Source organism: Panthera leo, chromosome D2 (genome assembly GCF_018350215.1).
Source record: "Panthera leo isolate Ple1 chromosome D2, P.leo_Ple1_pat1.1, whole genome shotgun sequence".
In the NCBI taxonomy this organism is placed as follows: Eukaryota; Metazoa; Chordata; class Mammalia; order Carnivora; family Felidae; genus Panthera; species Panthera leo.
In genome coordinates, this window is record NC_056689.1 from 77,441,442 (window position 1) to 77,462,448 (window position 21,007).

Below are 21,007 nucleotides of genomic sequence, written 5' to 3' on the forward strand. Positions count from 1 at the left end.
ACTGGTTCACACCCTCGATTATGGTTTATACATATTAAAAACTTTCATTCTCCTGCGTTTTGGACTACCGGGATTTTGTTTTCATATTTCCCTATTCACAGCCGAGCAACACGGAAAGCTCCAAGCTGCATGTGTGTGATGCCCCCGAACTGATTTTTGGAGAAAGCGAAGGCTTGTGTGATGGTTATGGGAGGGGGAGGACTGGGGAGCGAGGTCTCTTTGTGGCGAGGAGTGAGCTGCACGGGGATGGTGTGCTTTGTGGTCTTTAGTGGGAGAAAAGGTGGGGGTGGGGGTGATTCTGCTTGTGATGTGGCTCTGGCCTCACATCCATGAGAATGAATGAAACATCAAATGTTTTCATTGTTGGCAGTGCTGGGCTCCGAAGCTCCTGTCCCACTTCTGAAGGTGCTGCCAGCCTGGATCCGTGCTTCCTGTCCCCAGAAGTGACAGAGCCGAGCAAATGCCCACAGGAAGCCAGAGGCCCAGAAGGTTCTCCACTGCTCTGGCCACCAGTGCCCTGGGAGTTTGAGTGCCCCCCAGCCTCCACGCCCATTGCCGAGGGCCCCCCGGAAGGTTGCCTGCCAAGCCCCGGAGCAGCACCTGAAGACTGGCCCCTAATTCAACACCCCAGGAAGGAACCTTCCCCAAATGCCCATGGGGATGTCCCAACAGCGTTTGTCCCTGAAGGGGACGGTTCTACTCAGTGCAATGTGGGTGCCATCGTCCCCAGTGCCCAGGGCAGAGGGAGAGATCTGAAGGAAGAGGGACGTAAATTATCTTCCTCCGGGAGCACTGACCAGTTGCCAGCAATTTCAGCAGCACCTCCTCAAGAGCTGATGAAGGGACAGCTTTGTGGAGAAGATGGCCAGCCTGGCAGCAACGAGTCCCAAGGCAAAGAGGTCGCAGGCGGCCTTCCCCTCGCAGAGTCCAGGCAGGGGGCGGCTTCCGTACCAGCGGCCCCGAAGGCCCCAGCTGCAGCCCAACCAGACGGGGAGAGCTCAGCTGGCCTGGAAGAGCCCCCCACAAAGCCCGAGACCCCGACTCCACAAGATCCGGCGCCCAGAGCCTCAGACAGAGAAACCTGCCAAGTGGAGGCACTGCCTCAGGCTTTAGCTGATGACTCGGGACTCCTCGGGGCCTGCCGTCCCACTGGGAACAACTCAGGGGCTGCCCCAGAGGCCGGCACCGATTCCTGGGAAAGCTGCCAGCAGCAAAAGGGAGCACATCTGGAGCACCCGGAGCTGCCCTGGGATTCACCGAGTCCTGTGCTGGCGCCCGGGCCCGGGGGCTCTCGGAAGGAGACCGTGGATGCCAGCGGTGCTCGGGGACACTTGGAGACAGCGGGGCAGGGAGGCGATCCCAGTACAGCTGTCTGTGCTGCTGCAGGCAACCGACCCGCAGGGGCTTCGCTTGTGAGCGCCGAGCCTTCCCCACAGGCCCCGACGGAGGATGCACATCCACCTTCAGTCTCCGCTTTGCAGCCCGCTGCCGGGGCCTCGGCTGCCGCAGAAGAGCCCGGCTGGTCGACCAGAGAGATGGTTTCCGGGGCTGCGATGCCAGTTCTAACAGATCTGGCCGAAGGGCTGGCAGACGCAGGGTTGACGGGACGGGAGAAGCACACGTCAGATCTCAGAAATGAGGGAGAAGGTCTAGAAGGGAGCCCTGGAGAGGGTCCTGACCCTGTGCCCCCGGAGGACAGGGGAGAGCTCTCAACGAGGGACCATGAAGTCCAACAAGGGGTACCGCCCCCCGCCCCACCCAGTGCATCAGATGAGAGTGCCAGAAAGTCACTGGGGCCAAAGGATGAAGCCATGACCCCTGAAAGCCCAGCAGTGGCTGAGGAGGAGAGCAGACCACCTGGGGCCAACTCTAGGGGACAGGAAGAAGTCACACAGCCACTGGACGGTAGAGATCTTGAGAACCCACGGGGAGAGCAACCCGGGGCCTTCCGCCGCAAGCCCGACCCAGAGGTAGAAAGAGACGAGGTTTCAAAGCTAAGCCGTGATGTGGAGAGCAGAGCGCATTCCGGCACGGACTCAGCACAGCCCCTCAAGAAGGAGGGTCCTGGGCACCCCGACAGGCCTGGCTCTCCATCAAAAGATGCAGCTAGGAGCTCGGCGGCCTGTGGGATGATGGGAGAAGCCCGCGCGGTCCGTGCCTCTGGCTCCCTGCGCAAGCTCCCTGAGAAGGATCTCCTCCTGCCCCCTGGGCCGGACGGAACTGGTGAACACATTCTTCCCGAAGAAGCCGTCTGGGAGGGGCCAGGGTTGCAGACCCAGTGTCCCGACACCCTTCAGGACGTGGGGGGGTTGGAAAGAATGGACTATCTTCCTGCTTTAGAATCTGAGAAATCAGATTTCCTGTCAGCTCCTGCTGCAGAGGTCAACCCCAAAGCCCAGGAGGCGGAGAGCACTTCGGAGACAAAGATGAGGAGCCCCCCATCTGCGCCGAGGCCCGGCAGCTGTGACGGGGAGGCTTTGCTGACATCCCCGGGCCAGCCTTGTGGGCTGGGGCGTGAGGCAGCTGGTCAGGAAGTCCATGCTGATGGGCCACCCCCCGAGGGGGAGAATTTGGCAGTGGACTCTGGGCTCGCGATGCTCAGCCTGGAGCAAGGTCGGCAGGGAGAGCCGCCCTGTCTGGGGGACCCCCGGATACAAGGAGCTGCTTCTGAGGGGCCCTCGGTATCTTCTGAGACCCCTCTCCAGCCCTTGCAATCAGACCCAGAAGCATCCATCTTTGACATGCTCAGGGAGAAGCCCCAGCACGGTGAACGTGAGAAGGAGACTTACCCAGGGGGTCTAGGTTTTAGGAACGTGGGCTCAGATGCTCCTCAAATACCTGCGGGGCCTCCGGAGGATGCGTGCTTGCCTCCGAATGGAACAGAGGAGCAGGCTTCCGGATCAGAGCTTCAACGTGCGCTCCCCAAAGACGGTCTGTGCGATGCTCCAAGTTCAGCCCCCAGGGACACGGTTCCAGAAAGTCCTGCGACCGAGCAGCCAGAGTCACCAGCACCAACGGGACTGATGCTAGGGCAGGGTGAGCAAGAGGAAGCATGCGGTGGCAGTCTGCCCGCCGGGGACTCGCCTCCTGCGGCAGACACCTTGAAGGACTCCCCTCCTGCGGGTCTCTTGAGCGGAAGGGAGAATTGCTGTGCCGAGCAGGGGCTGAACAAGTCCCAGCAGGAGCCGGCGGGTGTGTTGAAAGCCAGCAGTCAGCATGAAGAAGCATGTCTCAGTGATGCAGGAGCTTCAGAAGCCGCGGACGCTCAGCCCCCGCTCCGGGGGTTGGGTGAGACGGAGCAGGCAAGTGGGAACACAGCGGGGACCCCACCTTGTTGGCCTGACTCAGTAGCTCTCCTGGATGCAGCTCGCGGGCCGCCGGCCGCCCTTGGCGTCACACCCACCCGGGATGCCCCGGACAGAGAGGCGAATGGTGAAACCCGGGCGGGCAGGCAGCAACCAGCGCCGGCCCCACCGAAGGGAATGGAGCTCCCCATAACCTCGGATGCAGAGGCCCAACGGCTTCTTGGAAGGTTCCCCGCGGCTCAGGATCAAGGTGCTGATGGTGGGGCTGCTGAGGCCGGTGGGCAGGCTGAGGAGGGAGACCTGGGGGTCCAGCGGGCTCTGGAGGGGCCAGCGGAAGCTGCTGTGTGGGGCGGCTGCCTTCAGACTGAGCAGCGCGCCTCCCCTGGGAAGGAAGCCTCTACCTTTGCCCTCGGTGAGCCCTGCCGAGCAGAACAGCTTTCGGCCAGCTCCCGGGATGCCTTGCTCGCAGCCAGAGAGCTGGGTGCCATTCCCGGGAGCAAGGTGGATATTTCTGCAGCCCAGGCTGTCCGCAGCCCAAAGAAACCCCTGCCACCGGGGCCACCAGAAGAGGCTGTGCCCGGCACTCCCTACCTGGATATTGATGGTGCTGCTGGGAAGGGGGCAGAACCTTGTGCCGTAGAAGAGTCTCCACTTGCCTTGGAGGATGCTACCCCCAGGAAGATTTCTGCCGGCTTGCTGGCCTCGCTCTCACAACCAGGAGCGGGTGGCGAAATCTCTGCGGTGCAAGCCAGCAGCGGAAGCCCCAAAGCCGGAAACTTTGAGGGACCTGCGGGCTTCGTCCCCTACCTGGACAGGATGCCGCTTCTGACCGAGAGTAAGCAGGTGACAGGGGAGGAGGGGGCAAGAGCGCCCGGCGCAGGCACCAAGCCCGGGGAGATGCCAGCACGCCCTGCCAGTGAGGGAAGCGTGGCAGGTGATGCAAGGGAGACGGAGGACAGCGGGGAGAGGATGGTAGAACCTTCCAAGGATCCAAGGAGGGGCGCGTCAGGTGGCGTGGACGTAAGCTCCAGGCAGACCGGCATGATCGCTGGGCTCCCTGACTTCAGGGAGCACATCACCAAGATCTTTGAGAAGTCTGTGCTCAGAGCCTTGACCGCCGATCGGCCCCAGAGTGCAGCGGGAGAAAAGGCAGGAGCCCAGGGGAGTGTGCGGGGTGAGGACCTCGCAGGGCCACACCCAGAGAGGCCTCCAGACGGGACTCAAGGAGCGGTCATCGCCCCTCTCCCCGCCCTTCCTGCTGGACTCGGGGTGGGCACAAGGGAAAAGAAACAAGAGCTGCCTACGGAGGCTGAGGTCTCCCGCCTGGTCCCCCAGGACCCCGCTCCAGGAAAGCTGCGGGGTCTGGAGGCACCAGCCGCAGAGCAGAACCTGTCCGGTGCCAGCGTGGGGAAGGAAATGGCTGGTGTCCCACAGATGGTGGAGGACAGTGAGAAGCTAGAGGGGGCTGGGGAGGCCGAGCTGGGGCTTGGGGGCCAGGCCCACTCACAGCAGGGGGGCGCCCAGAGGGAATTAGCTTCGGGTCTCTCCTCTCCGGGAGCCGTACCGCACACGCCCGTGGAAAAGGCTGCTGACTTCCAGGTGGTTCCCCAGAGCCACGGAGGAGGGGCCTCAGCTCCAGACGACAGAATTCCTCCTGGAGTGTACCACCAGGAAGCGGCCACCGGCGACAGTCAGCCCGGAGAGGATGATGGCGCCTGGGGCTTTGCTCACACAGGGGGTCCAAGTGGCATGCCCGTGTTCACCTGTGCCCTGGGAGCGTCTTCTCCCCGTGGGGAGATTGTGGCCGAGGCCATCGGCGCACCCTGGCCCCCCGACGCGCTTGGGGGTGGTGCCAGGATCTCAGAAACGCAAAATACCCCAGAGCCACAGGCTGGAGAAGCATCAGCCACTCCCCTGGAGCCCAGCACGGTGGCAGGAGCTGCTGGGGAAGCAGAGGGTGACGTCACTCTGAGCACAGCACGTCACTCTGAGACCAGGGCACGTGTGTCTGGTGACCCGCCCGAGACAGGTGCTCCAAGGATGCTCTCGGGTGCTGCTCCTGGGCCAGCGCTGCCAGGAACCGGCGGGGCCCCGGGCTGCTCTGTTGGGGCCCCGGGCACGGAGGACAGCCCGGACAGCCCGTCTGTGCACCAGCAGGCTGAGGAGTGGCCGGGCCCTGAGCCGCCCATCCCTGCTGGGGGCGGGAAGCTACAAGTCTCCTCACCTCCAGAGCCTGAGGGACCTCGGGACCCACAGCTGCAAAACCAGGCCCAAGGAGCGCTCCACGCTGAAAGGTACAGACGAGGACAAACTCCCAGGGGAACATGGGGCCAGCTTCAGGAGCGATTCCCACCCCGGGTTTTTAAGAGTCAGTGAAACAGACGGGTGGTTTTTTTAAAAAGCTAAGTTGTCCATACTTAACTGTTTAAGTTTACTCGCTTGCCACCTCTGGACGTGCAGCGATTTTCAAAAATGTGAGCAAAATGGTGGAAGCAGGGAGCTGTTTGTTCCCAGTGTCCCGTTCCCGGTACGTGACCTTCCGTTCGCTTAACGAAAACTGTCTGAAGAGTGTGAAATGTTTACTGGCTACCAGCACGCTCTTGGATCAGAGGTTGGAGTCAATCATATGTTTTCCTGGAGCCCAGATACATTTGGTTTTGAATCTGGATTTATTTATACAGAGAGGCCCAAATGATCCCAAGGCATCTCCAAGCCGTTGACTTGCCGGAAGGTGATTTTTGTCTAGGATTTGGGGGTAGTACCACTTACAGCTTTAATTGGGAAATGGGCTTTTTCAGTAGGATGTGGAGACAGATACCCTTCTTACCATCGATTGCTTTCTCTACCTTATCCCAGAAAGAGCCCCAGGCCCGATCCATCCACCTTACTCTCAGTTCCCGAGAAGGAGGCTCCAAACGTCCCGGGCAACGTCGTTTCAGACGAGGCCAGAAGTGTGGGAGGAGCAGAAAGGTCAGTAAAAAGGTATCAGCCTTTGGAGAACCAAGAGGCCTTGCTTTGGCAGACACATTGGGTGTTTTGCAGGGGAGAGATCTGCTGACACACGAGTCCTTATATAAGAAAGAAGCAAACAGCCTTTCCCATTCTTTATACAGGTGAAACAGTGCCCAAGATGACTGAGGGCTGCATTGTTATGAACAGGATGGAGTGAATTTCACATCTGAGTTTAGTACCTTAAAAACAACAACAGCTTTATTGAGATGTAATGCACATTCGCTCATTTGAACTGTGCAATTCGGTGGCTTTTAGCTAATTCAGAGTTGTGCAACCATCACAACAGTCAATCTTAGAACATTGTCATCCCCCCCCCAAAGAAACCCTGCACCCCTTAGACATCACACGCCACCCCCCAACCCCAGCCCTAGACAACCATTCATCTGGCTTATTGCCTTTTGAGGCAGATGGGTTCAACGCTGATTTAATCTCGGAGGCAGGAATGTCTACTCACCAACCCCAGTCATACTCCATAGAGATCTCGAGATTAGGGGGCAAATGACAGGTGTCACTGTGAATCCTGGACCCTCACACTTGTGGGACATGCCCCTGCTGGCTCTTTCCTCCGTGAAATGCCACCTGTGGTTGTAGAAAACCTACTGCTGAGAAGTTTCACCCTTCCGGGGAAATGTGACCATCCTGGGACGTTTGGCTGTTCTGGTGCTCTGTGTGTGTGTGTGTGTGTGTGTGTGTGTGTGTGTGTGTGTGTGTGTGTGTAGCAGGGTGGACTTTAAATTAGTACCTGTGGCAGCCCAGCGTGTCCTCCCAAACAGCTGCAGGCATTTTATAAATGATTTGATTCATATTTCGCACATGCGGAAAGAATGCACAATCACCTGTTTTTCGAGTCTGAGCACTTCTGCCGACACCCAGCTGCCTTCCCTGCCCCACAAGGGCACCTCTTAGGAACGCTGGGCCGGCGAGAAGCAGGCACGTGCTGCCCTGGGCAGATGCAAGTGTCATCTGCACTGGGCACTTGTCTCTGCTGCTGACGTAGCACGTAACCCCCCACCCCCGCCCCAGTCCTTGCCTGTGTGTATGTTTGACACTCCCAGTTAAAGTGTAGAAGAAATATCTAACTAGGAAAATCCTCTCCCTCCCCACAAATGATATATTAGCACCCTTCTCCATGTCCCTGGAGGTTTTATCACCTTCTTGGAGAACTTAGGGCCAGACATATGGTAGCTCAAGAAATATTTATGGTTCGTTGTTATAATCATTGAAACATTTAAAATCATAGTTTCTAAATTAATATTAGAAAAGCATAAAGAATAAGAGAAAGCTCCACAACCACACCCCTTAAAGATCACTGTTACTTATTAGTTTGTGTATTTTTTTAAATGTTTATTTATTTTTGAGAGAGAGAGACAGAGAGACAGAGTGTGAGCCGGGGAGGGGAAGAGAGAGAGAGAGACAGAGGGAGACACAGAATCCAAAGTAGGCTCCAGGCTCAGGGCTGTCAGCACAGAACCCGACGAGGGGCTCGAACTCTCAAACCGTGAGATCATGACCGGAACCAAAGCCAGACACTTAATTGGCTGAGCCACCCAGGTGCCCCTTATTTTGTGTATTTTTATCCCCTGTTTTTTCTTTTTCAACATTTTGTAGTGTTTTGCCCCTGCCATCAAAACGCTGCGAACGTATCTTAGTGGCTGAAGTTGTATGACTCTATCACAGTTTATTGAGCAATGACATTTAGGTGAGAACAGTGTTTCTGTTCCCTTTGCTCTGATGGAGGGTCTGACGGGTGGTAGACTTTTAGAATCTCTTAGAGGTATAGCATTTGATTTGACAGCCGTTTGTCACATGTGAATGGTGATGTGCTGTGAGTGTAAAATACAAACTGGTGGGGGCACCTGAGTGGCTCAGTCGGTTAAGCATCCGACTTCAGTGCAGGTCATGATCTCACAGTCCGTGAGTTCGAGCCCCGCATCAGGCTCTGTGCTGACAGCTCAGAGCCTAGAGCCTGCTTTGGATTCGTTGTCTCCCTCTCTCTGCCTGCCTCTTTCCCGCTCGTGCACTCTCTCTCCCTCTCTCTCTTTCTCAAAAATAAATAAACATTAAAAAAATTAAAATACATACCGGATGTTGAAAGTTTCATGTGAAAAAAAACCAAAATACATCATTAATGATTTTTATGTTGATATATATTAAAATAATAATATTTTTGATGTATTGGGTTATTATTATTAAATTTTCTTTCATGTATTTCTTTTTCCTATTTCTAATGTGGCTACCAAAACTTTTAAAATTACATACGTGGCCTTTGCATTCTTGGCTTACATGTGTGGCTCACAGTCTATTTCTGTTTAGATCATTTGGCTCCAGAGCCTGCCTTGTCCTTGTCCTTGAAGGAAATGAGGAGGAGGGCTGGTTTTCCTGTACTTTGGGTTCTTGGGGAAAAGGCCTATCCCTCTTTCATTGGCTGAGGGTTTCCAGAAAGAATTCTGATGGGCCCTCACCTCCATCCTGCCAGGTGGGGTGACCTCGCGCCCCCCCCCCCCCCGCCCCCACGGGGAATCGGGAACAACAACATCTGAGCAAATAGTTTATGACAGATTCCAGCTTAAGCTTAGCAGGACCATCAGAGGTCTCTGGAAGATAGAGACCAGCTCTTTCCAACAGAAATAGGACACAGGCCACAGATGTAATCTTAAATTTGCTACTAGCCGCATCCAAAACTAAAAAGAACCAGGTACCATGGGTTTCAATAATATAGCTTGCTTAACCCAATATATCACAAATATTATCACTTTAACATGTGATTGATACAAAGATGATTAATTTGATGGTCTGCATTCTCGTTTTCATACTAAGTCTTTGAAAGCTGGTGTGTATTTTAGTGCCACAACACCCAATTTGGACCAGCCACATTCCAAGCGTTCAACGGCCACATGCTGTCCTACTGGACACAGCCCACAGCCCCTCCCAGAGCTCTGACACCTGTCGACAATGATCCAGAAGTCCAAAAATTCCCACGGGGACCCCAAACGCCCACATCTCTCTGCCCAGCAACCTCGTTCCTACGAGGTTTTTTAAAAGGTGATGTATTCCTTTTGAGAAACAGAGAGAGAGTGTGTGTGTGTAGGGAAAGGGCAGAGAGAGGGAGAGAGAGTCCCAAGTAGGTTCTGCACCGACAGGGCAGAGCCCCCCGTGGGGCTTGAACCCACAAACTGCGAGATCACGACCTGAGCCGAAATCAAGAGTCAGACGCTCAATCGACTAAGCCACCTGCCCCGCCCCCATTCCTACAATTTTAATACAAACGTTAGAAACACTTCTTTGCCTTGAGGAGGAGTCTCAGTGCCTCTGGTGAATCCTTTTGCCACCAGGGAGCCGTGCTGTGGATCTGGGCAGGCCTCAGAGAAAGTTCCACCAAGGCCAGGGGGCGCACACCCTGGGCATAGCAGGTGTGGCACGCAAAGGTGACATTCAGTGGCAGTCTGGGGCAAGTGGGCTGGCCACACTACAGCAGACGCTACCAGGAGCTGGGGTGGTGATCAAGTTTGGAGCAGGGGCCCCAGATTCACACCCCAGCTCTTCCCCTTAGTTACGTACATAAACTCGCTTTTCCCACCTGTAGAATGGGGAGGACAACGGTGCCTGCCTCGTGGAGTTGCTGTGAGGGCTGAAATCACAGATTCCAGTGACATACTGGTACATTCTGGTGCTCAGTGGCTGTCAGGTTCCCTGTTACCTTTCTCTGTGGGGTGGCCTTTCCTCGTGCAGTGAACTGAACGGCCCCCGTTTCTTCCCATGCAGACTGTTCTCCTAAAGTGGACGTTCCAACCTGGCTATCTTTCTTTTCTAGTACTGGATTCTTTGTCTGCTAAAATATCTTCATGCCTGAACAGAGTGAACTCTTTCTCACCCCTAGTGTGTAGCCCACAGGGATCTGCTTCAACTTGGATGTTTTGGGGACTGTGTGTGATTGCCAAACCTTATGAGTATCTTTCACCGTGTACCATGTTGTATTGTATTCCAATTTAAAAAATCTAACGTTTCGAGTTGCTACGGTAAGAGCGAGGCAAATCAAAACCAAATTTTCTGCTCTCTCGTTGGTCATCGGGTGACGTGCTTCTGTTGAATTGATTGAATTTTGAAGGTTTTGTAGACTTGAAAAGAGCGATACCATGATCAGGTTCAGTGTCTTAGAAATGTCTCTTTTCTGGCTCCGTGACAGGATGGTTTGATACCCCAACCCCATACCTATGTAGATGTCAGGAGCACAGGTATGGTTATTGGTTTATTTCCCACATTTTGAAGCCATATGGGCACTGCTGGTGGGTGTGCTTTGGGTTTGCCATCACCCCACGCCTGTGGGGTCCTGTGGCTTTGCCATCACCCCACGCCTGAGGGGTCCGTGGGCACCCGGTTCTGAGAAGCAGGAGTTGATTCCTACCCTTGTGTGGTCTCTGCCTGTGCGAGAGTGTGGCGCCCACAGACAGCCTCACTTCACCTTTAGATTACTCTACACAAGGTGCTTCAATTTGATTTCAACTTTGTACACATCTGACTCTCTTCCTCGTGGCTGGAAAATCTAGAATCTGGCATTTTGATGACATACCGCTGATGGCCAGGTATGTAGTTCTGGAAAACTAAATCCAACTCTATCCAGCTCGGGAAACTAAATCCAAAAACATCTTGGATATCACCAAGCTTGCTTTTTGCTGAATATTTATTTACAAGGGTCTTTTTCTTTTCCATTTGGGGGAAACAGTTGGAAAGCTATCATTTCCAATTATTAGTGTATGTTGAGAGAATTAAATGATTCCCAGATGCTCAGGGTCCTAGAGCAAACCTAGGCTAGCCCACGAAGGGCAGTCGGGTTGAAAAGTTGAGGGAGGTCAAGAGGGGGACGGGAGGGAGACCGCTGGCATTGTGCCGAGGAAGTCCTAGCTGGCCTGACCGTGGGCTTGGAGCTGGTTTTTACCCTTCCTCCCACCCTTGCTTCCCACTTGGTCTCCCTTTCTTCCTTCTCTCTCCTCCTCCTCCTTCTAAAATTACCAGCTGTGACACCGTGTTTTCGAGTTTAAGAATAAGGTTTTGAGGATGGCTGCAGCTGTGTAAATTAAGGAAGAGAGAGAGAGAGAGAAAAAAAGAATTCGAACATAGTTCTCTTAGGAGATAAAGCCAGGACAACAGATCCCTCTCTCTGCTGAGATCCTTCTGGGTTCGGGTTTGTGTTACTTTGGTTCTATTATTTTAAACTTCCTTTTGAGAAGGGTCGGGCTGTTACAGACTTGCTCTGGTACTCCTTTTACTTGGAGCTACGCTCTTCCCAAACAGGAGACAGTAGCGTGAGACACGCCCGTTCACATCCCAGTGGCCTCTTACTGGCCGTGTGGCCTTGGATGCACTGCTTAGCTTTTCGATCTTCTCATACCTATCAAATGGGGGGGGGAGGGGGGAACAACCCAAAAAACACTTTTCTGTTAGGGTTGGAGTTAGGATAAAATTAGAACGTGTCTAAAAAAAAAAAAAAGAATGTTTCTAAAGCATCTGGTATGACGCCTCGTATATGGTAAGATACCACATAATAAATAAATAATGGTAATGAAAACGGGAACCGCGATTATAATTTTCTTTTTTTTTTTTTTTAATTTTTTTTTTAACATTTATTTATTTTGAGACAGAGAGAGACAGAGCATGAACGGGGGAGGGGCAGAGAGAGAGGGAGACACAGAACCGGAAGCAGGCTCCAGGATCTGAGCCATCAGCCCAGAGCCCGACGTGGGGCTCGAACTCACAGAACGTGAGATTGTGACCTGAGCCGAAGTCGGCCCCTTAACCGACTGAGCCACCCAGGCGCCCCTCGCGATTATAATTTTCTATGTATTTATTCAAAAGCATCCCGGCAATTAAGCAAAAGGAAAATGTGACCACGGTCGCATTTCGTGGAATAGTGACACGCTGTGTGGAATTCCACAATATGTGCGATAGTGACGGCCCCGGGGAGTCTGACGCTGGAGAAGAGTCGTTTCCAGCTGTCCGGCCTGTCTACGCCCTCCACGTCTATCGTATCTGACACCACTTGGCTCACGGGGGTGCTTGGTGCGTGGTTCAAAGGTCCATAGGATCTGAGGACTCTACAAATGACGTTGTGAGCCATCACATATAAAAGTCACAGGACCTTTTAAAATGTAGCCTTTCTATTGTGAAGCCTTTGTGTTCCGTAATTAAAATGCATTTTCCTGGAGGTGAAGCTTTGGAGAAACGCCAGGTCGCTTCGGAAAGCCGGCTTATGGGGCGCCCACAGGGGAGCCTCCTCGGCCACAGCGGGCTGGCTCTGCTGCCTCGGCCTCTGGCTGTTCTGGGTTTCTGAGCCCCTCTGCCGGGTGGCCTCTGTCATGCGGCACCTGGACCCAAGACGGGGAAGAGCCGCTCACCGCCACTTGAAAAACCAGGGTCAATGTCGGGGCTGGGTGGTGATTTTCCAAATGAATGTGTCCACACTGGCCTGGCTGCTCTTCCTGGAACCTCTCATTACTGCCATGGGCAGAAGCCCCACTGCACGGACCTGGATGCCGCAGGGATGGAGAAACGGATATTTTATTTATTTTTTCTTATGTTTATTTATTTATTTATTTATTTATTTATTTTTTAATGTTTATTTTGACAGAATGAGAGAGAGAGAGAGAGAGAGAGAGAGTGAGAAAGCAGGAGCAGGGAAGGAGCAGAGAGAAAGGGAGACAGATAATCCCAAGCAGGCTCCATGCTGTCAGCGCAGAGCCTGGCTCGGGGCTCGATCTCACAAACCGTGAGATCACGACCTGAGCCGCAATCAAGAGTTGGACGCTTAACTGACAGAGCCGCTCAGGCGGCCCAAGAAATGGACATTGTAGACTCTGGCTGATTGTTGCTGGAAGGGAACCCGAGGGCTCAAAACAGGGAAGGGAGAAGAAGCTAACTGGCAGAGTGCTGGTACCAGATTCTGGACCCTGCTGGTCTCTGATGGCACATCCCCCCCCCCCCCCCCCCCCCCCCCGCCCAAGCCTGAACTGAGCCAAGGACCCTTCCCCAGGGGAGGGGGGCTGTGTTTCCCGGCAATGCCAGCCACCCCCAAAATCTGCTTCTAGGTCTGGGAGAGAAGAGTTCTCTGTTCTAGCGTGGACAAGCACAGGCCTCAAAGTGGACAGACCTCAAGGTCCAGCTCAAGTTCTAGCTCTCTGACCTTGGGGGCGGCATCCTCTGAACCTGTTCACTCCCCTGTAACACAGGAGCACATAGCACTCCCCTCATTGTTAGGATTGCATGAGCCACTCACTCTGTTTGGAGTGTCTGACCCCAAACAAGAACTCAGTATGAGTCTCCTCTCACTTATTCCTCCCTCTGGGCCAAAGTACCTTCGCGTCCAGCACCTTCTTTCTCTGACAGCTCAACCCTCAGTAGGTGCTGTTTGTAGAGGCCTGTCGCAGAGGAGGAAGTGGAGTCTCCGACAGATGACACGGCTTGCTCAAGGTCAGAGAGCTAATGAGACCCAAAGCTGGGACCAGAACCTCTTTTCTGGAAAGTTTTCCATGCGTGAGCTTAGATCCCGAATCGTTCACTTAGTGGCCAGGTGGAGTCTGGGAGAAGTTCCTCTCTACGTCGGCGCTGTCCACAAGAACTTTCTTCAATGATGGAAGGGTCCTCTGTCTCCGCTGTCCGGGATGGCGGACGCTAGCCACAGGTGGCTACTGAGCACCTGGAATGAGGTCACCTGAAAATCGAGGGTCAGTTTCAGGGCAACGTGGTTCAGGGCCACTGAGGAACCGAACGGTGAATTGTACTCAACTTTGCTTACTGAAAATTGAAGCTGGGAGGAGCCAAGTGGGGCTAGTGGCTTCTGGGTGGGGCGGCCCAACTTTAAGACATACTTTCTTCCTGTACACGGAAGAGGTTGTCACCATGAGAGCCGGTGTGGATTCCGCGAGGTTCTGTGCGTGAAGCCCTGCCCGGTGGCGGGGCGCCTGGTGGTGGTGAGTGAGCGTTAGTTTCCTTCTTGCTGCCCTGGGCTCTGCAAGTGGGAAAGCCAGGCGGCCCTGTCTGCAGAGTGGAGACTCGGGCATAGCCACACGCAACCGCCCGGCAACACTGATCAGCAGAACGCGTCTCCAGCCCCTGAGCCAAGGAGGTTTGCCGCTGGGCCAGCCAGAGGCCTCGGCTTGGCCAGTGTGACTCACGCCCCAGCCTGATGAGGGGGCCTCGGTAACCCGGGTTAAACAGTGGCACTTAACCTAGAACCCTCCCTGCCCACCCAGCCCCACTGGCCACACCCGTGAGGGAGCAGAAATGGGCTCAGGGCAGAGATGGGTCTTGCTTTTGTGTCTCTGCATCGTCCTCGTCCTGAGAAAGTGGCAGGTAGGGGAGGCTTCCCGTGGGTGTGCGGGGGCAGCAGCCCCAGCCAACCGCCCCTCGGCCTCCCCTTTCTGCACAGGGCCTGTTAAGTCGCCCCGGCGTTAAATATTTTAGCAGCCTGCTGATTCAGACACTGACTGTGAAAGTGTTTCTGTTTCCAGGGAAGGCGCTGGCACCCGTCTGGGTACTGATACTTTTAATGGCCTTTCCTTTTGCAAAGTGGGCAGAGGGTGGTTGGGAATAGAAACCTCAGGGGAGGGGTGCCTCTATGCCCTGGGAGCGGGTCAGGTGAGCCACGGTGCCTGGTGGACGTGGGTCAGCGGTGAGTTCTCAGGCCAGGACCCCCCCCCCCCCCACCATCCTGGGGAAGGAGGAAAGCAGGGCCCCCGAGGCTGCCCCAGGCCAGCCCGGAGGGCCAGAGGAGGAGGGGCTGGAAGTGAGGCTGAAAATGAAATCAGACCGGAGGGAGGGGGCACGTTAGGCCACCTGAGTTCAAATGCAGACCTTTACTCTCAGGGCCCAGATGATTGGTCACGCGACTGCTCCCAGCCTTGGCTTCTTCACAGATAAATGGGGCCACCGATGTCTCCTGGGACTTAAAGGGGCATTTAAATGGGGACTGCAGGAAGCAAGACACAGAGTACTCTGCACCAAGCCAGCTTTCAATAGCTGGTGGCTATGACTAGTATAGAGCTGGGGCCTGTCGGCTCCTAGAGAGCCCATGAACAAGGTCCCTGAGCTGCAGGGAACCCCGCAGGCAGCTCCACCCCTCACAAGTGGCTCAGCAGTCACCCCGCAAACGTGCACCCAGGCCGGGTGCTTGGAAGGGAAGCCAAAGTCTCCGCACACAGGCTCTGCCACTGGAAAGAGGGCTGGGGTAAATTGGTAGTTGGGCTGACCGGCTGCAGATGAGTAGTGCAGAGGTTTATTGACTCCTAGCTCAGTGCTCACCCACTCCGGAGGGATCAGGTTGTTCACCAGCTCCTGTCTCCTCACTAGTGCTTTCCAGGGGTCTGTACCTCGTCCCTCCTCCAGCACGGGATCAGGAGTTGGGTTATGATTCTGAATTCTCTGTTTAGGGGTGCTTGCTCAGATACGTGCTTGGTGGTCGTCTCGAGAGAGGGGGGAGTCTTGGCCTGTGGCCAAGAGAGTAAGTCACGATCTTGTTTCTTTGGGAATGTGAGCCTCGCAGACGAGGCTCTTGGTTATTCAGCACCTGATACTCGGCATGGCACACAGTGGGCACTCCGTAAGTGCTTGCTGAATAATTCAACCCAACTGGCTATCAGGTGAGTTGGAGGCATCCTGTCCTGGAAAATCGGGTCAGACGGGACTTAGAGGCAGATGCTGGGTCTCACTTTGGGCTCTGACATTAGACTCTTAGCCTCAAAGCAATTTCCTTAGCCACACTGAGCCTCAGTTTCCTTGCCTGTAAAGTGTGTATGATGCTAGGGCCTCCCACATGGAGATATTACAGAGATTACATGAGAATAATATATGTAAAGAGCTTAGCAGAGTTCCTGCCTGGCACACAGTAAGCACTTAAATATCAGGGGTAATTGTTTTTATTATTACTATCATTATTATTTCCATCATAATTTGAATGACTGTAATACTATTATTTTTTAAACGTGTATTTTTGAGAGAGAGAAAGGGAGAGCGAGCGTGCTGTGGGGGAGGGGCAGAGAAAGCGGGAGACAGAGAATCCCAAGCAGGCTCTAGGCTCTGAGCTGTCAGTGCAGAGCCTGACGCGGGACTGAAAGGCGCGAACCCATGAGATCAGGACCTGAGCCGAAGTCGGACGTTTAACCGACTAAGCCACCCAGTGCCCGGTGATAACACTATTATTAAGGCAGGTTACTTGGCAACACGGGTTCATTGACACATGAACTAGCAGAGATGTGCTGCAGTTCATTTGCATCTGCCTTGGATTCTTTAGACCACGGCCATCACTACCCTCTAAAGATTCTTCTCCCTCAGCCACCAGCCTCCCCACCGGGGTGGCTTCAATGTTGCAACATTATATTTGACGCAAGGTCAGGCCATTCAGCTCACATGCGGAATGCATTCTTTTCCTTGGGGAACTAGGGCTTTGGGGTTAACCTCTTGCCAAGAGTGGCTGTAAAGTAGCTGAAACCTAACATTTGCGGGAGGGAGGGAGCGCCTGTGTGGGTGAGCCCGGCTGGGGCTACACCAGCAGATCGCGTCTCTGAGTGCATCTTATGGGACAGATTGCCCCGACTATTCTGGCACATCGTTTTGAGCTGCTGGCCCATCCCAAACCTCCTAGAGGAAGGGGCGGGGCTGAAAGTTGTCTGTCCTTGCCTAACTGCCAGACATCATAGCACAATGGCTGCAGGAGGAGACCCTTCCTGGCAAGCGACCGAGCACCTGGTGTTTGAACATGCATGGCCAGAGTTGGCAGAAAATGAGACTTTGGGGGCGGGGTGGGGGGGGGGGGTGCGGGGAGTACCAAGCCTGGGTGTGAGGTCTCAGCTCTAGGCCAGACGGCCTTTCCGGGCCACCTGGGAAGCCAGCTCCTCTGGCTTCTGAAGCATGGTAGCAGGGATGCTCAGCCTTTGAGACGGGTACCGCCTCACGCCTGGCTCAGAGATTCATAGTCACGAAATATCACAACCGGAAGCTCCCTCGTTTTACAGTCGAGACGCTTAAGACCCAGAGAAGGTGTGTGACTTCCCTAAGGGCACACAGCTTGTCAGGGGGCCACTGGTCCGACTTGTTTTGAATACGGTTCTTCTGGCCTCAAGAACATGCTCTTTTCAACCCCTGGCACTGGAGTGAGCTAGCATTGACTCTGCCAAGTGCAGCAAGCCACACAGGTGAGCCTGGTACCAACGGATGTTCCAGATTGTTTTCTGCAGAGGGGTGGAAGTGGTGGGAAGCGATCTTGTCCTTGGATCACGTCTGGGAAAACCACATATGCCAGCTTACTTTAGCTTCTACTTGCAAAAACAAGTTACGTCGCGGCCTCTGTGTCGTGCTGGCTCTGGCTTTTCCTTCGCCTGTGGCCGGTGGCATTTGCAGGCAGATTGCAGAAAACCCGCTGCGCAACGCGAGCTGGAGGAACGCTCACGGATTCTCTAATTGGCCACGACTTGGGAAGCGTGCGGATGCTGATGGGGAGGGCAGTCTCGGGCGAGAGTTCTAGAGGAAGCTCTGTCGAAACTTGAGCTTCGTCTCCTTCTCGCTGACTGTGTCTGTGTGAGCAGTTTACTAGAAAACCCTCAGAGTGGTTTCTCTACAAGTTTTCTTTACAAACAGTTGGGCCGTGAGGTCTTGGGAGGTAAAACCCTCTTAACGATCGTTGCAGGGTTTCGTTTTGTTTTTGCACGAAGATGGGAAGCTTGTCTGGTGGAAACCACCAGGCTCTGTGTTGAGTTGATGTTTACACCTCTTATTTGGTTCCTATTTTACCTTTGGCAGAGAGTAATTATTGTGTCCAGATGGCCCCCCATGGGGGGCACGTTTTGCTTTTCAGGAGCTCCCCTCACGTTCTGGGGTTGGGAGCTCTAACTGACTCGACGGGGGGAGGTGGTGACACTTTTCGGCTCCTTCCCCCAGTTCTGAAAAGCCATAGGCTCTATAAGTCCAGTGAAGGATATTCTGTGCCTTCCCTTCTAAATCTCTTCTCGTTTGACATAAAAATGTGGAGAAAGGTGTAAATATATACAGAGGCAGATCCAGACTTTACAGGTTTGAGGCAGGCACTTCAGCGCGCCTCAGAGATGCTGAGCAGAATCACAAGCCCTTGTCCCCAGGGTGACCCTCTGCCTCCCCCTCCCCCTCCTCATCAGCCCTCTCGGGACCACTTTCCTGTTCAAGACCAAATGTGGGGCTTGTGAAGCTCTCTCAACCCTCCAGCTCTGCAGGAGTCCCTCCCTCCTACCCCCTACCCAAGCATCAACAGTGTTTTCTGTAGCCTGACCACAATTTTAAGACAGGGACAAATAGATTACAGTTTCTCATATAGGAGTTCATCCTTTACAGAAGAGCGTGGGTGTCTGAGCCAGACAGACCTGGGTTCAAATCTGGCACTTATTTGGGATGGGGACTCAGGGACTCAGTCGGGTTGCTGAATCACTTGAAACCTCAGTTTCCTCATCTATAAAATGGTTATAAAGTTAGCCCCTACCTCTCAAGGATTCAGCGGGATAGTGAGTGGGAAGCGCTTGCTCGGGGCTGGCCCTTTTAAGAGCGAGCGACAAGGTGTGGGCCTGGTCTTATTTTTTTAGCACAGTAGGCTGCGCATAGTAGGCCCTCAACGGATGTTTGTAGATCGATTGTATCTTGTCCAGCGGGTAGATGGTGTGTCTACATCCCTCGAAAGCTATCTGTTGACTGTTGACGAGGTTAGTTCCACTAAACAACAAAATCACGGTGGCGATAAGCCATTCGCTCGTGCCTTTATTCCCTCCCTCCAGCCGAGGGCCTCCTACATAGAGGTCCTGTGCTAGGAGATGGGGGGCAGGGACTCTCATCCTCGGCACCATCGACGTCGGGGCCTGGGTAGTTGTTGCGGAGGGCCGTCCTGCACCCGGTAGGATGTTTAAGCAGTACTAGATGCCAGAAACATCTTCCAAGTCAGACGATCGAAAATGTCCCCAGCTAACTGCCAAATGTCCCCCAGTGGGCAAGGCTGGTCCCAGAGAGCCACTGCTCTAGGGCTGTGCTCTTCCCAATGTGGCTCCCTAAACTCACAGCCTCAGCATCACCCAGGAGCCTGTTGGACAGGCAGAAACTCTCAGGTCCTACCCCAGGCCTGCTGAGTCAGAATCAGCATCATACAAGGTGTTGGGTGACTTATTCACACATCAGAGCTCAAGACGCTGCTAAGTTCACAGGCCACCCTGTGAGTGGCAAGGATCTAGGGCACTGGCTTCAACCTTGGCTACGCACAGAAATCTCCTAGAGAGCTGTAAAAAATATTGATGTTTGGGTGGGGCTCCCAGAGTTTCTGATTTAATCGATATAGGGGTGTGGCTGGGGCACAGGGCACTTTGAGAGTTCCCCAGGTGATTCGATTGTGTGGCAAAGTTTGAGAACCTTTGAGCTGGTCTAAGGAGTTTAGAGGCCAATCAAAGACTCGGGCTGCAGATGCTGATGTTGTCTGGTGGGGAAATGAGACATCTGTGTAGACTGAACCGCACCCTGTAACCACCCCTCACTCCCAGCCCCTCTGGGCCCTCACAACACCACAGCTGTTCATCAAATGTCTTATTTTTTAACCATTATGCCGATATCACACCGATACTGGACGCTGACTCCTGAAGAAGATTACTTTTCTGCCCAGGAAGACATTCCGGCAGGCAAAGCTTTCCTTCCCATTTGGTCAGTGACTCACACAAAATTAGGACAAGGCCAAGTTCAAATGCGGGCCGAGCTGAGCACAGGTTCTGGCAACGTGGGTTTTGTGCGCACTCAAGGAAAATTCCAAGGCCCTGTCTAGAAATTCCCGACGAGGTAAGGAGTCCTGTGGAAAGCTGCCCCATACATTTCCTGCACATCTTTTGAGTTCAGGCTGACATTTCATTTTAGCATGGGCGGAGGTAATGGCTGAATTTTTTGAAGGCCTGAATTCCGCCTTACAAATATTTCTCTCCGCCCATACAGCTAAGTTTTGATGGGTTGCGGTTCAGGAATGTACCTCGCCGCTTGGACAGCCCTTTGTGGAATGCGAGGACTTCTCTGAGAAGCCCAGAGCTGTGATTCCTTCCAGAAAAAACTGACAAACAAATAACAATGACAGAACTTCCTCAGAGTTTACTATGAAGTACATCATATTCTATTAGCATGATGGCTGAGCTCACATGACAGAGCCGGGCACTGGTCCTGGGTTCCTCATGGCATATTTTCAGCTGACAGGTTCAGAGCATACACAAGTAACTTAGGGACGCCCGGCTGGGTGGCTCAGTCGGTTAAGCCTCCGACTTCGGCTCAGGTCATGATCTCACGGTTCGTGGGTTCAAGCCCCACATCGGGCTCTGTGCTGACAGCTCACAGCCTGGAACCTGCTTCAGATGCTGTGTCTCCCTCTCTCTCTCTGCCCCTCCCCTGGTCGCATTCTGTCTCTGTCTCAAAAATAAATTAAAAAAAAAATTTTTTTTTAAATAACTTGAAGCTTAGCTCTTGGTCAGTGTGGACTGGTTAGGGGTTTGGGTTCACAAACACACAGCCTGTGTGTGAACGTAGTTCTGCTGGATGCCAGCTGGGATAGAGACCCCCAGGTCCGTTTTCTCCTTTGTCAGCTAAGGACAATAGCCACAAAGGCTCATAGGAGCATTAAACGAGAGAAGAGACAAAAGCCACTTAGCAGAGTGCCAGCTGGGTAG

At 53.9% G+C, this 21,007-nt stretch overlaps 1 protein-coding gene across 1 annotated transcript in view; it reads left to right on the plus strand.

Moving 5' to 3' along the window:
* The window catches only part of TACC2 (transforming acidic coiled-coil containing protein 2), a 43,935-nt gene extending 37,430 nt beyond the window's left edge, over window positions 1-6,505 (plus strand). Inside the window, exons 4-6 of the mRNA XM_042907806.1 lie at window positions 371-5,599; window positions 6,162-6,275; window positions 6,419-6,505. Of these exons, the coding sequence (XP_042763740.1) occupies window positions 837-5,599; window positions 6,162-6,275; window positions 6,419-6,422 (4,881 nt within the window). The 5' untranslated portion in view covers window positions 371-836 and the 3' untranslated portion in view covers window positions 6,423-6,505. The remainder of the gene's footprint in view (window positions 1-370; window positions 5,600-6,161; window positions 6,276-6,418) is intronic.
* Window positions 6,506-21,007: the final 14,502 nt, after the last annotated feature.